At 42.8% G+C, this 12,780-nt stretch overlaps 1 protein-coding gene across 2 annotated transcripts in view; it reads left to right on the plus strand.

The window, feature by feature from the left end:
• The window catches only part of HVCN1 (hydrogen voltage gated channel 1), a 73,167-nt gene that overhangs the window by 49,058 nt on the left and 11,329 nt on the right, over window positions 1-12,780 (plus strand). For both annotated transcript variants that reach the window (XM_073626340.1, XM_073626348.1), the window contains exon 3: window positions 8,549-8,653. In XM_073626340.1, the coding sequence (XP_073482441.1) occupies window positions 8,549-8,653 (105 nt within the window). The remainder of the gene's footprint in view (window positions 1-8,548; window positions 8,654-12,780) is intronic.

Raw genomic sequence — 12,780 nt, forward strand, 5'->3', positions numbered from 1 at the left:
GCACGGACGGCGGGAGAAACAGACAAGCTACTTGAAGCAATAACCTTTTGCCGTACGTCGCTCACTTCGCAAATTGAAGAAGTTAAAGTGGACATATCCCTGATCAGGCAGGACTTACACAAACTCCGGGATCGGGTCAAGGAGACAGAGACCTGCATCAGCAATGTGGAAGACTCCATTCCTCTGCTGCAAACAGGGGTGGACCATATGAAACAACAAATTCAACAATTATTCTCCAAGCAAGACGATATGGAGAACAGGATCAGGAGATGTAACCTCCGCCTCATTGGTCTCCCAGAGGGGGCAGAAGGTAAAGACCCCACTTCATTTTTAGAACAGCTGCTCATCAGTACATATGGCAGAGAGGCCTTCTCCCCAATGCTGGCAGTAGAAAGCGCATGCCGGCCAGACCACCGCCACAGGGAGCCCCGCTACGCACCTTTATCGCCAAACTGTTGAATTATAAAGATAGAGGGGTAATATCCCTTTTGTAAATGTCAAAATTGCAGTATTCCCTGACTTTTCTGCAGAGGTCAGACAGAACTTCATGGAAGCAAAGCGCAGACTTAGGAACCTACATATCAAATACGCCATGTTGTTCCCAGCGCGACTCAGAGTAGAACACGATGGCTGTGCATCTTTTTTTGAAGATCCTGCAGAGTTGATCACCTGGATAGAACGCCACAACGCCCCTGACAAGGCGGACTAAAGAATCTGAGTATGAGATCTATCACCATGCCTAGACACACAGTCCTAAAAATTTATACAGCAGTGCTCTATAGTCAGCCCAGCCTATTGAACCTTGTTTCACAGTACTTTATCATTCACCTGTTACCGTTGTGGATCAGACTGAACAGGATACAGAGGCTGACTATGTACTCACATATATTTCCCCCTATTGGGACGCAACTTATCCTGGAACCGTGGGATAACACTTATGCATAATGCTGTGAATCTCCTCCTTTAATTCCCCTACTGGGGTATGTTCAAACTTTTCAAGCTACAACAGTAGCAGGAGCCTTGGACTGCTATAGTCCTACTAACAACATGTAAAGTGCAGCGTGACCTTATGCACCTCTGGAAAAGGCAGATCTCATTGTTAAGAAGGCTGATTTTTCTTCTTCGTGGCTAGCCTGGGATAACACCGACTTACAGTGGCTCCTTGTATTCTACCTGTGTGTTTGTTTTTTTTTTTTTTTTTTTTTGTTTTGTTTTTTTTGTTCTCCCTTTTTAACAATGCCGTTTTTTCCGGGACTGCAACAAAAGTTCTGTTTAAGGGATTATGCTCGCATCAGTTGGGAGAGGTGCAGGGCGGTGAGGGAGGAGGGGAAACCAAACCATTGAACTTAAAAGTGCGTGATATAATCTTTATACATATAGTGAAAATGTCGAAATGGTACTTTCTTGATATCCATTGTTTCTCATCAAATACAACTCCTTTGAATAGATTAATTCTGATAACCCGTTTCCAGGGAAAAAGATGTTTTAATGAGTACAGGTTACATAATTATAGGCACAATGTCAATGGCGTCACTAAAATTTCTTACTTGGAATGTGAGGTGCCTGCGTGACAAGATTAAACGCACAGCAACCCTCACATTCCTTAAGAAACAGAGCAGACGTAGTTGCACTGGTGGAAACACACGTGGAAGGTAGACTCCAAAAGACACTCCGACACCCATGGGTAGGCTGGACATTCCACTCGGTACATACACCCCATTCCAGAGAGGTGTCCATACTCATTGCAAAATCAGTGCATTTCGAACTGTGTGAATTGCAAACAGATCCACAGGGACGGTATGTATTTATATCCTCTAAATTAGACGAGGAACCTTTTCTTATTATGGCTTTTTATGTCCCTCCTACATTCTCCACCCCCATAATTCTGGAAGGAATCTCATTTATGGCTCGTCATCCTACATCCCAAGCAATGCGGATGGGAGACTTCAATACCGCGCTTAACGAAGACTTAGACAGACGAAGACCCTCATTACCCAGCACAGGCAATGCCAGGGACACCAGACTTTACAAAATGATCTCCCTTCTCCATCTAATAGACACCTGGAGACATAGATTTCCGCACACGCGCCCTTACTCCTGTGTTTCGACATCGTACAACAACACGTCATGTATTGACTTTATTCTTATATCTCAAAGACTCATTTCACGACTCTTAGAAACAACATTCGGTCCCAGACTGCTTTCAGACCACACCCCATACTGGATCAAGTTGAGTTACCCTCTTGATAAACCATCACGGACATGGCGCTTGAATCCATTTTGGTTATCGCTCTTACCTGAAGATGATGACCTCACTACTGAGTGGGGAAGATTTTTTGCAGAGAATGTTGAATCTGCCTCTCCTTCGTGGTATGGGAATCCTTTAAAGTGGAGTTCCACCCACTTTTACAACTCTTCAGAATCCCTCACTAAACTGTGCACTGTAAACAAATTGGATATTTTTATATTTTTTTTTCTCAGCACCTACTGTATATCTGCTTTATTCATTTTTCACTTCCTCCTCCCTGGCCGTGGCCCATCGCATCATTTCCTGTTTGCAATGCCTTCTGGGAAGGGGCAGCAACTTCCTCTGAAACTGCCGTTGCTATGGAAATCTGACCTGAAACCTATTACACTGCTTGTGCTGCACTGAGCATGTGCGAGATCTGCAAGGATGAGATCCAGGAAGAAATAAAGTCTGGCTTCAGATGCCCACACTTAAGATGGCCACGGCCTGCTGTAAGTTTATAAAATAACAAACTACTGCTATAAACTAACAAAACAGACCTTAGTTTACAGACTAACTTTACTAGTATACATTAAGCTTGTGTATTATAGGGGTATTTTTATTTAAAAAGTATAATTTCGGCCGGAACACCACTTTAAGTTACATGCCCGGGCCTCCCTAATAACCCATATTAACAAGATAAAAAACTTGTAACATACATATATTATTAATATCAGAGTAAATGGTAAACACAATAACAGTAACCATGATAACAAGGTGTCTCAAAATGTAACCACTGATGTCAATGGTAAAAAATTATTATGCATGGTAATGAACAATAGACAGGTTAATGGCAATAATGTCTCAAAAGGGACAATAATAAAATTCCATAGTTCAACAAAGGCAAAGTTGGATAAAAAGATAATTGCGAGGTAATGCCTGCAGGACCTAAGGCCTCACTGAACCTGTAGAGGTAAGAATTGCATAGTAGCTTGAAAATCTGGGTATGGATAATTGGAAACACGGCATCAGGTAGCTCTATGCATTTCGTGGCTGATACGTCACTCATCAGGAGCATGCACATGATAGTCAAGAATGAAAATGATCAATCCTCATTAAAGACAGACAGGGGTAGGGCAAAACCCCCAACAGCACCGAAGTGCGTACTTACTAATTAAGGTTCATCGGTTAATGGTGTGGTAGCGGGGTGCCAAAAACATTGGACACTTATCCATACCCAGATTTTAAAGCTATTATGCAAGTCTTACCCTCTACATTTTATTGTTCATCCATTGAAAACCATTTTACAGACCTATTTCCTGTTACATCATTTCCACTTCCTGTTGTGGGTTGAGAATTCATTTGCTTCATGTTTACATGAGTAAATGCATGTTGTGTTTAAAATGCATACATATTTAAATGCAATGCAGTGCACTGCACATTTACTCAATGTTGCGGTGTGAACAAGGCACATAGAAAACCAGTGTTTTTTGATACACCCTTGCAGTGACCCCGTGTCTTCTCCTGGTGTACGTCTAAAGTTTGTTTGCCACAGGAGGTTATTTCTGTTCTTGAATTCCTCCATGATGGAAAGGAGAAGGGTCTGTAAAATAAAGGTCCAAGTGGCCGCTTTATCCGTATTTTTTGAGAGACCATTATCTCAGGAACCGCTGACCATTAGGTGTTGTGTGTGTGGTTTTTTTTTTTTGTTTTTTTTTGCATTGGCCAGAGATAGACCAGTACCATTTCAGGTTTTTCCGAAGTGCGATTTATCGGTTTTACAGGGGTTGGCGGAAAAGACCTTTGAACCTTTGAAGCTACAATTTAAGTTTTGGTCATTAAAACTACCATTATTAGTTGCGGTTCCTTCAGCTAGAAGGGTCGACGAACTGCAAGCCCTGTCAATAATTGAACCGTTCTTGACTCTTTCCAGACCGGGCAGGTCTGAGGACGAACCCAGGTTTCTTACCAAAAGTTTCTTCGGTGTTCCATAGATCACAAGAAATAATCCTAACTTTTTGCCCAGTACCATCTTGTCCTAAGGAAAGGGTGTTTCACAGTTTGGACGTAAGAAGATGCCTATTACACTGTCTTGAGGTCACAAGAGAATTCAGAAAATCAAATTCTCTGTTCATTCTGTTCTAAGGGCTGCGTAAGGGATGCAGACCCTCTAAAAGCACTATAGGAAGATGGCTGCAAATGGCCATCAAGGAAGCTTTATAAGGCTGCGGAAGTAATGCCTCCCACAGGGGTAGTGGCCCATTCAACCCGTGCTGTGCCAACATCTTGAGTGGAACCGGTTGGTGCTTCGCCAGGACAAATCTGCAAAGCGGCCATGTGGACGAGTTTATCCACTTTCACCTGCCACTAAAGGATGGATTTGCTTGGCTGCAGAGCAATTGTTCAGCAGGAAAGTCCTGCAGGCGGTGGTCCCATCGTAGAGTTTACTCTTATCTCCCAGGTGCTGTCCTGAAATATGAGGGGAGAAAACCTTAGACTTACCGGTAACGGTATTTCTAGAAGTCTTTCAGGACCGCATCTATGACCCTACCTTGATTGTGATTTAAAATGTGGTGTTATTGCTATGTTCTCCTATGACTCCTATGACTCGTAGAAATCCTGTTACCGGTAAGTCTAAAGTTTTTTGCAGGTAAAAAAAGCGCGTTTACTAATTTATTTTATTTATTAATTATAGGAGCTTGGAAAGCATTGCGGGCAGGCAGTTTCACACTAACTGGAGGAATCGATAAACTACCAGAGCGCTCAACAGCATCGTGGTAGTTAATTAAGAACTGCAAGCCAACAGCTGCAAAGGATGTTGGTACTTGTAGTTAATTCAATCATAGAACTCTGTGAATGAATTGCGAGACCATGTGGGAGAAGCCCTGCACGACTGCTCTCTTCAAAAAGTAACAGCTGGTATGGAGAACTTCTCTCCATACTGCTGTCACACAGAGGGCTCAGATCACCGAGCCGCCACAGGAGCGGAAACATGTTGCATGTTCCACCCTAAATTGGGGTGGAACATGTAACATGTTCCCAAAGATGAACTAGGCAGGGAGGATGCTAGGTGGCAAAAAGACCAGGAGCTTCAGCCCCAAGTCCGAGTCCTGCACTGGGGGGGCCAGGGGGTGTGACCTACTTGAAGCGCACTGACCTACCTTGACCTACCCGACGTGCACTGTCCTACCTGAAATACACTGACCTACCTGACCAGATTTCAGATGACGTGACCTCCTCCTGCAGCTCACCCGTAGTGTGTGGCGCGCCCATCACAGTAGAGTAGACACAGGGCACTCCAGGCAGCAGCAGCCAGAGCCATGCCATGACCGGACACAGGGCAGGAGAGGAGGACAGGACACAGGAGAGGAGAGCTGTGACAGAACAAGAGGGCAGGAGAGGAGGACAGGAGAGGAGAGCCGCCCGCCCAAGCGGGGATCTTCTCAGTGATGCGGCGGCCGCATTGTAATGCCCACCTTCTGGAGCCTGCAGCGCCTATGATGGATGTCACATGTCCCGTCATTCATTGGACCAGTGTGATGTCCATCATAGGCGCTGCCGGGTCCAGGACTGTGTGACGTCCAATACTAGACTTGGGCGCCGCCGCCCATGTGACCGGACTTTGTGCTCGGATCGATCCCCGCTCATGCTCAGTGCAGCGCCGCACTCTCTGTAAGCAGCCGTTCGGGGGGCTCGGGACTAATTGTGTTATAAATGGCCAAGACTTTGGGCTTTTTGGGGACCCATTCGGTGCTCAAGCCCCCCCCCCCCCACGGACCTTCTTGTGCTAAAGCTCAGTGTTCCCTACTATGTGGGGAACATTAAAACCACTGCCTGCACCCTTTAGTCAGGTAAAGCTCTTTTGTCTGAGGTGTATTTGCGCTGAATTAGTTCACAAAGCAAAGCCCAAAAGTGGAAAGTGCAGTACCCATAGTATTAGAATCCATCTGACTCTGGTCTGCCATGAGCAATGTTAATTTTCCTCCGTTGTAGATTAAAGTGATTACAAAGCTTAAACATTCTTATTTTATTTATTTATTTTTTTTATTGCATTCTGTGCATTAGGGTAAAAAATGTTTAGGCATCAGTATTCCCCCCCCCCCCCCCCCCTTTACCTGGCCATACATTATACAATTTTCTTGTTCAATTTCCTTTAGACTTACCTTCAACTATGTAGTGCAAGGGCCTGCCCGATTGCATACAAATTTAAAGTGTTTAGGTTTGACCTCATATTATTTGGCTTTGATAAATCTAAAGGAAAATTTGTATGACTAGCCTTACCTGAGCCCTCATTTGAGGGCTCATGCCCATCTGCAGCTCTTCCCTCCCCTTACTTCCTCGTCTCTCTGGCTTTGCTGAGGGTTTTTTTTTTGTTTGATTTTTTTTTTTTTTTTTTTAAAGAGCATTTACAATCCCTATTAATGCATTTGGCACTTAGGTCTTTGCACTGCTTTTTTGAAGAAAATGTAGCACTTTAGGGCGGTTCCTTATGAATCTTGTGTCATATACTCCATGCATATTATTCCTTTATGCCTCAACAACCAGATGCACATCTAGAACTACTGATATGTAATGCAAAAATAAAAATAAAAATATCAAATGTGCAAAAGATCATGGTAAAAGAAAAGACCGAATAGGGAGACATCCAGCAGATCCATTTAGGGCACCACACACATCTTTCAGCTTTCTAAGTAATGACCTGAGACAACCCTCAATAAATTAGAGATAATGTCACTAATTGGATGCACTCACAAATGTAAAATCCATTCTCTGTGGCTCAGATGTCCTCTGTATCCAGCCCAGGAATCCTCCTGTTGTCGCCAGTGGCAGTTTAATCCTGAAACAGAACTTTGGGATCAGCACAAAGGTACCCCTGTCATGGTATGCAGAATGCAGCTTTTAGCAGCCTGGAGGAGGAGGAAAAGTTCCTGCCACTTTCCAGGTTAAAGCTTCACAATTAATATAGAAAATGCGTTTTGGGGAGACATCCCCTTGCCACAGATGAGCGATTTTACATTAGTGAATGTATCATATTAGTGATTTATATCTCTAGTACTACATATTGCTGCACTCTGTCCTTAGTTTTTTTTGCTTATAGAGCAAATCTAGCTTGATATTATAGTGCAGTGTATGGAAACCATGGCTTCTGAGGAGTAGGGCTTAAACCCAGCATGACCATATAGGTCAGTTTTCACTAACCCAGACCATAGCCTAGACCTGGACCCCCAGCCAGCCAGTGCCCAGTGCAGGCTTTCCCTTCCCCTTTGCAGCACTTGTATGCTCTATCCCGCTGCAGCCTTCTTCATTTCCAGGCTCCTACCCTACATCTGATGCACTGGGGCACTCAAAAATGTGTGTTTTTCCATTGTAAACCCCAAAATGAAGAGGATTATACCCCATGTTAAAGAGTGGTCTTGGCCATGCAACTAATTTGTGTGGCTCCACCCACTGTTTTATGGTATGTAAATATCTACAATGTGGTTTTTTTTTTTTTTTTTTTTTTTTTTTTTAGAAAGGCTTAGTTGTGCTAGGCACTGAGTCACTGCAGGTTTTTTTTTTTTTTTTTTTTTTTTTATTCCTTTAGGTTTATTTCACATAGGCACACTCTGTTCCATCTCAGCAGGGGATCTTAGACTGAACAGACCAGATCTAGACTGAACCAGAACAGAAACGGATGTCATGTATGTGACATTCATTTCCATTTAGATATCTTCTCAATCTTGTGATGGAGGAAATGGTGGACCCATGCAATAGGGTGGTGGGATGTAAGCTGACATGTGTCCTCCTATAGCTGCCCACAGCCACATCCAATTTTTTTCATTTGGTCCAATGAACCTGAACAAACCCAGAAATCAGTGTATATAGGTAGACACATGTCCACTTGCATTCAATAGGAATACATTGCATTGATTGGTGTAATCACCGGTAAAGAGAATGGGCCGTTGAAACCCTCATTTGAAAGGGGCCTTAGTCCCTTTTCATAATTAACCTGTTTGGTTATAACGTACTGTATTGCCTGCCTTAAATAGTAACCCTGTTTTTGACTACAAAAGTATGGGTTAGATTGACCATTGAACGCTAAGTGAACGGAGGTCTGGTAATGGAGACAGATGGTTATAGAGATTTATTCTTCTCTTAGCATGTCGGTGATGGATTTATTTGCATATGCATGTAAAATGTAAGGGACAATGCAAAATCAAATTCTTCCCTGGTATATATCTTATTGTATTCCCTTGTGATTCCTTCGTAGTATTAATGTGATTGAACTGTACATATGTGGAGAAAAAAAATGTACTAAATATTGCTGTCCTATCTTTACAGATTGTCATTGTGTGCCTTGTTATTCTGGATGCCTTATTTGTGCTAATTGAAGTCCTTCTCGACTTGGAACTCTTGGTAGATAAAGTTGACCATATTATACCAGAGGTAAGGACAATGTGGAGGGCAGCTATGAAAAGATAGAGGAGGCTGCGCAGAGAAGGGGGAACCTTGTCTACCTTTCATGCCTAATATTGCCAGCCACCATGTTAATCTTCTTTTACAAATATTCTAGTCCATATGCAGTTGATGGACTAATTCAATAAAAATATTAAAATCGCACACCTTTTTATTGGAATACACAGGTGTATTTTAACTTTTTTGTTTTGATGATTAAATTACAATAGATGTATTTTATCCTTAAAGGGGTTGTAAAGCCTTGTGTTTTTTTTTTTTTTCACCTTAATGCATCCTATGCATTAAGGTGAAAAAACGCCTTGCACTGTCCGGCCCCCCCCCCCCCCCCCGAGCCCCAAAGTTCCATGGGCGCAATCCCGCGTCGTTCTCCCCATGGCTTCTCGGCTCTTCATTGGATAGATTGATGGCAGCGCAGCCATTGGCTCCCACTGCTGTTAGTCAAATCCAATGACGCGGCCGCCGGGGGGGCTGGGCCGAGTCATACACTCGGCGGCTATGTACGCCGAGTGTATGACACTGTAGCGCGCCCGCAAGGTAACCCCCTCGGGAGAGAACTTCCCAGAGGGGGGTTAGCTATTGTGGGGAGGAGCCGAGAGCTGATGTGGGACCCCAGAACTGGAGGATCTGGAGGAGGAACTTGAACCTTTAGTATCACTTTAATCAGATTTTTTATTTTTTTTATTTATTTTTATTCTTGTATTAGCATTCTTCCCCCTTGTTTTAGCTACTGGGTATTTCCCCCTTTTTTTAAGCCACATATAAGATTGTTTTAAGAAATCTAATTTTGAAGTCCCAGGTTTTTGCTGCTTGGATGGAATACAGCTCTTATCCACCAAGAGCGACTACTGATTATTTTTGGCAAGTGTATTAGTTGATTTTCATATGAATTTAGTGTGTTTAAAGTGTTTGTAAAGGTGTTTTTTTTTTTTTTTTTTATAGAAATAACATGTTATGTTTTATGTTATGTTATACTTGCCTTCTATGTGTAAGGATTTTGCACAGAGCACCCCCAATCCTCTTCTGGGGTGCCCCGCCAGCGCTCCTGGCTCCTTTAACAGGTGCCCCCACAAAAGCTGCTTTCCACGGGGGCACCCGCGCGGGCTCGCTCCCAAATCCCGCTGCTGTGTCCATTCACACAGACAGCGTGACTTGGCCCCGCTCCCGTGTCACTGGATTTGCTAGTCCTTTCTGGGAGTCAGTGGCTCCTGCTGCTATCAATCTGTTCAGTGAGGTGAGAGACAGTGGCTGCAGCATCTGGGCTTGTGCACATCGCTGGATTGGATCGTGCTCAGGTAAGAAAAAGGGGGGTTCTGGGGGCAGCTGCAGCACAGAAGGGTTTTCACCTTAATGCATAGGCGTTCGGTTGAAAAACCTTGAGACTTAGTTTACAACCACTTTAAGTCTGTTGGTTGCACATGGAATATTTTGGATAATTTAATTGTGGAAGTGTGTCCGAGGCTTACTTTTTATACAGGTTGGCCTTTTGTTCTTGCTGCGTAAGCATGCCCTTTTCTTTTTTTCCTTTAATAATTTTATGCATGTTAATGTTTGATTATACTGTTGTATGCTGGAGATAATAAATTAATCTTGGGATAGCAGGTTACGATGAATGTAAATACATCCAGAGTAGGCATCTTGATCTGTAATTATAAGTGAGCATATTTCACAGTGCCAAGAATAATCTGCATCATGCAAGTCACATGTAGCAACTCGACCAAAGATGCTATCCCACTGATCTGAAATATGGTTATTGCATATTACATAACAAGCAACTAATGCCATTAATGGAATTAGAAATAAGTGTGTTTAATCCTACTTCTAGAGAATCTGTGAGGCAGCGTAAAGGAAACTTGCAGTGAAAAATTGTAGGCTTGCATTGCTCTCCTCTCCTTCTGTGCATGCTTATTGCCTGGCTGTCATAATTCAGTGTCTGCAGTACTTTTTGTGTGACTGACCTGGAACAAGTGCACAAATCAGTAGTTTTAGGTTTTACAATGTCCGTTTTATGTCAGTTTCATGCTATGGTATGACAGCCAAGAAACTAGCATTTTCAGAAGCTGATCTGCCATGGTGTCACCTATATTTCTTTCACCAAAGAAAGGAGTCTGTAATATGAACTGGTCAAACAGTGCTGTATTGTGCAGTGTCTGTTTTGTGAGTTCATTACTTTCAACACACTGATTACTTCCATATGGGGATGTTACACAATGGTACTTGCTACAGCAGAACTTGCACAAACCACTTTGACATGGTATCACATATGGATATCTGTATTAAAGGCTGGTATGGCCTATTTTTATTCAGTTATCTGTTATCTATTTTTGCATATATATTTTGTGCACATTTTCTGTGCAAACGCTCTGTGACCTAATGGCAAGAATAAAACCATTAGACATTCCAAGATGGAGTTGTTGACATTTAACTCTCACAGAATTCTGAATGATACCCACATGTGTAGTGGCACAGGAATATGGATGATACACGTTTGGTGTTGCAAAAGTTTGAATAATTCCCTCATGTTTGAGGGTAGGAATTTGGATGATGCCCTCATTTGTGATGGTAATAAATTGGGGAGGATACCCTCATGTTTGATACACAATTGGGGAGGATAACTTCAAGTGTGATGGTATGAAATTGTGAATGATACCCTCACTTGTGAAGTCCCTCAAGTATGAAAGAAATGGCATACTTCCTGTTGAAATGCTGCTTTCTGGCAGAAAAGTGTTACTAAACCCAGGACTCTGCATTCATTATACAGTCAGATCCATAAACATTGGGACATTGACACAATTCTAATCTTTTTGGCTCTATACACCACCACAATTGGTTTGAAATTAAAGGAATGAGATGTGCTTTAACCGCAGACTTTCAGCTTTAATTTGAGGGTATTTACATCCAAATCAGGTGAACGGTGTAGGAATTACAACAGTTTGTATATGTGCCTCCCACTTTTTAAGGGACCAAAAGTAATGGGACAGATTAACAATCATCCATCAAACTTTCACTTTTTGAAACTTGGTTGCAAATCCTTTGCAGTCAATTACAGCCTGAAGTCTGGAACTCATAGACATCACCAGACGCTGGGTTTCATCCCTGGTGATGCTCTGCCAGGCCTCTACTGCAACTGTCTTCAGTTCCTGCTTGTTCTTAGGGCATTTTCCCTTCAGTTTTGTCTTCAGCAAGTGAAATGCATGCTCAATCGCATTCAGGTCAGATGATTGATTTGGCCATTGCATACCATTCCACTTCTTTCCCTTTAAACTCTTTGGTTGCTTTCACAGTATGCTTCGGGTCATTGTCCATCTGCACTGTGAAGCGCCGTCCAATGAGATCTGAAGCATTTTGCTGAATATGAGCAGATAATATTGCCTGAAACACTTCAGAATTCATCCTGCTGCTTTTGTCAGCAGTCACATCAATAAATACAAGAGAACCAGTTTCATTGGCAGCCATACATGCCCTCGCCATGACACTCCCACCACCATGCTTCACTGATGAGGTGTTATGCTTTGGATCATGAGCAGTTCCTTTCCTTCTCCATACTCTTCTCTTCCCATCACTCTGGTACAAGTTGATCTTGGTCTCATCTGTCCATAGGATGTTGTTCCAGAACTGTGAAGGCTTTTTTAGTTGTTGTTTGTCAAACTCTAATCTGGCCTTCCTGTTTGAGGCTCACCAATGGTTTACATCTTGTGGTGAACCCTCTGTATTCACTCTGGTGAAGTCTTCTCTTGATTGTTGACTTTGACACACATACACCTACCTCCTGGAGAGTGTTCTTGATCTGGCCAACTGTTGTGAAGGGTGTTTTCTTCACCAGGGAAAGAATTCTTCGGTCATCCATCACAGTTGTTTTCCGTGGTTTTCCGTGGTCTTCCGGGTCTTTTGGTGTTGCTGAGCTCACCGGTGCATTCTTTCTTTTTAAGGATGTTCCAAACGGTTGATTTGGCCACACCTAATGTTTTTGCTATCTCCCTGATGGGTTTGTTTTTTCAGCCTAATTATGGGTTGCTTCACTGATAGTGACAGCTCTTTGGATCTCATATTGAGAGTTGACAGCAACAGATTCCAAATGCAAATGGTACACTTGAAATTAA

This window comes from Aquarana catesbeiana, linkage group LG01 (genome assembly GCF_042186555.1).
Source record: "Aquarana catesbeiana isolate 2022-GZ linkage group LG01, ASM4218655v1, whole genome shotgun sequence".
Classification (NCBI taxonomy): Eukaryota; Metazoa; Chordata; class Amphibia; order Anura; family Ranidae; genus Aquarana; species Aquarana catesbeiana.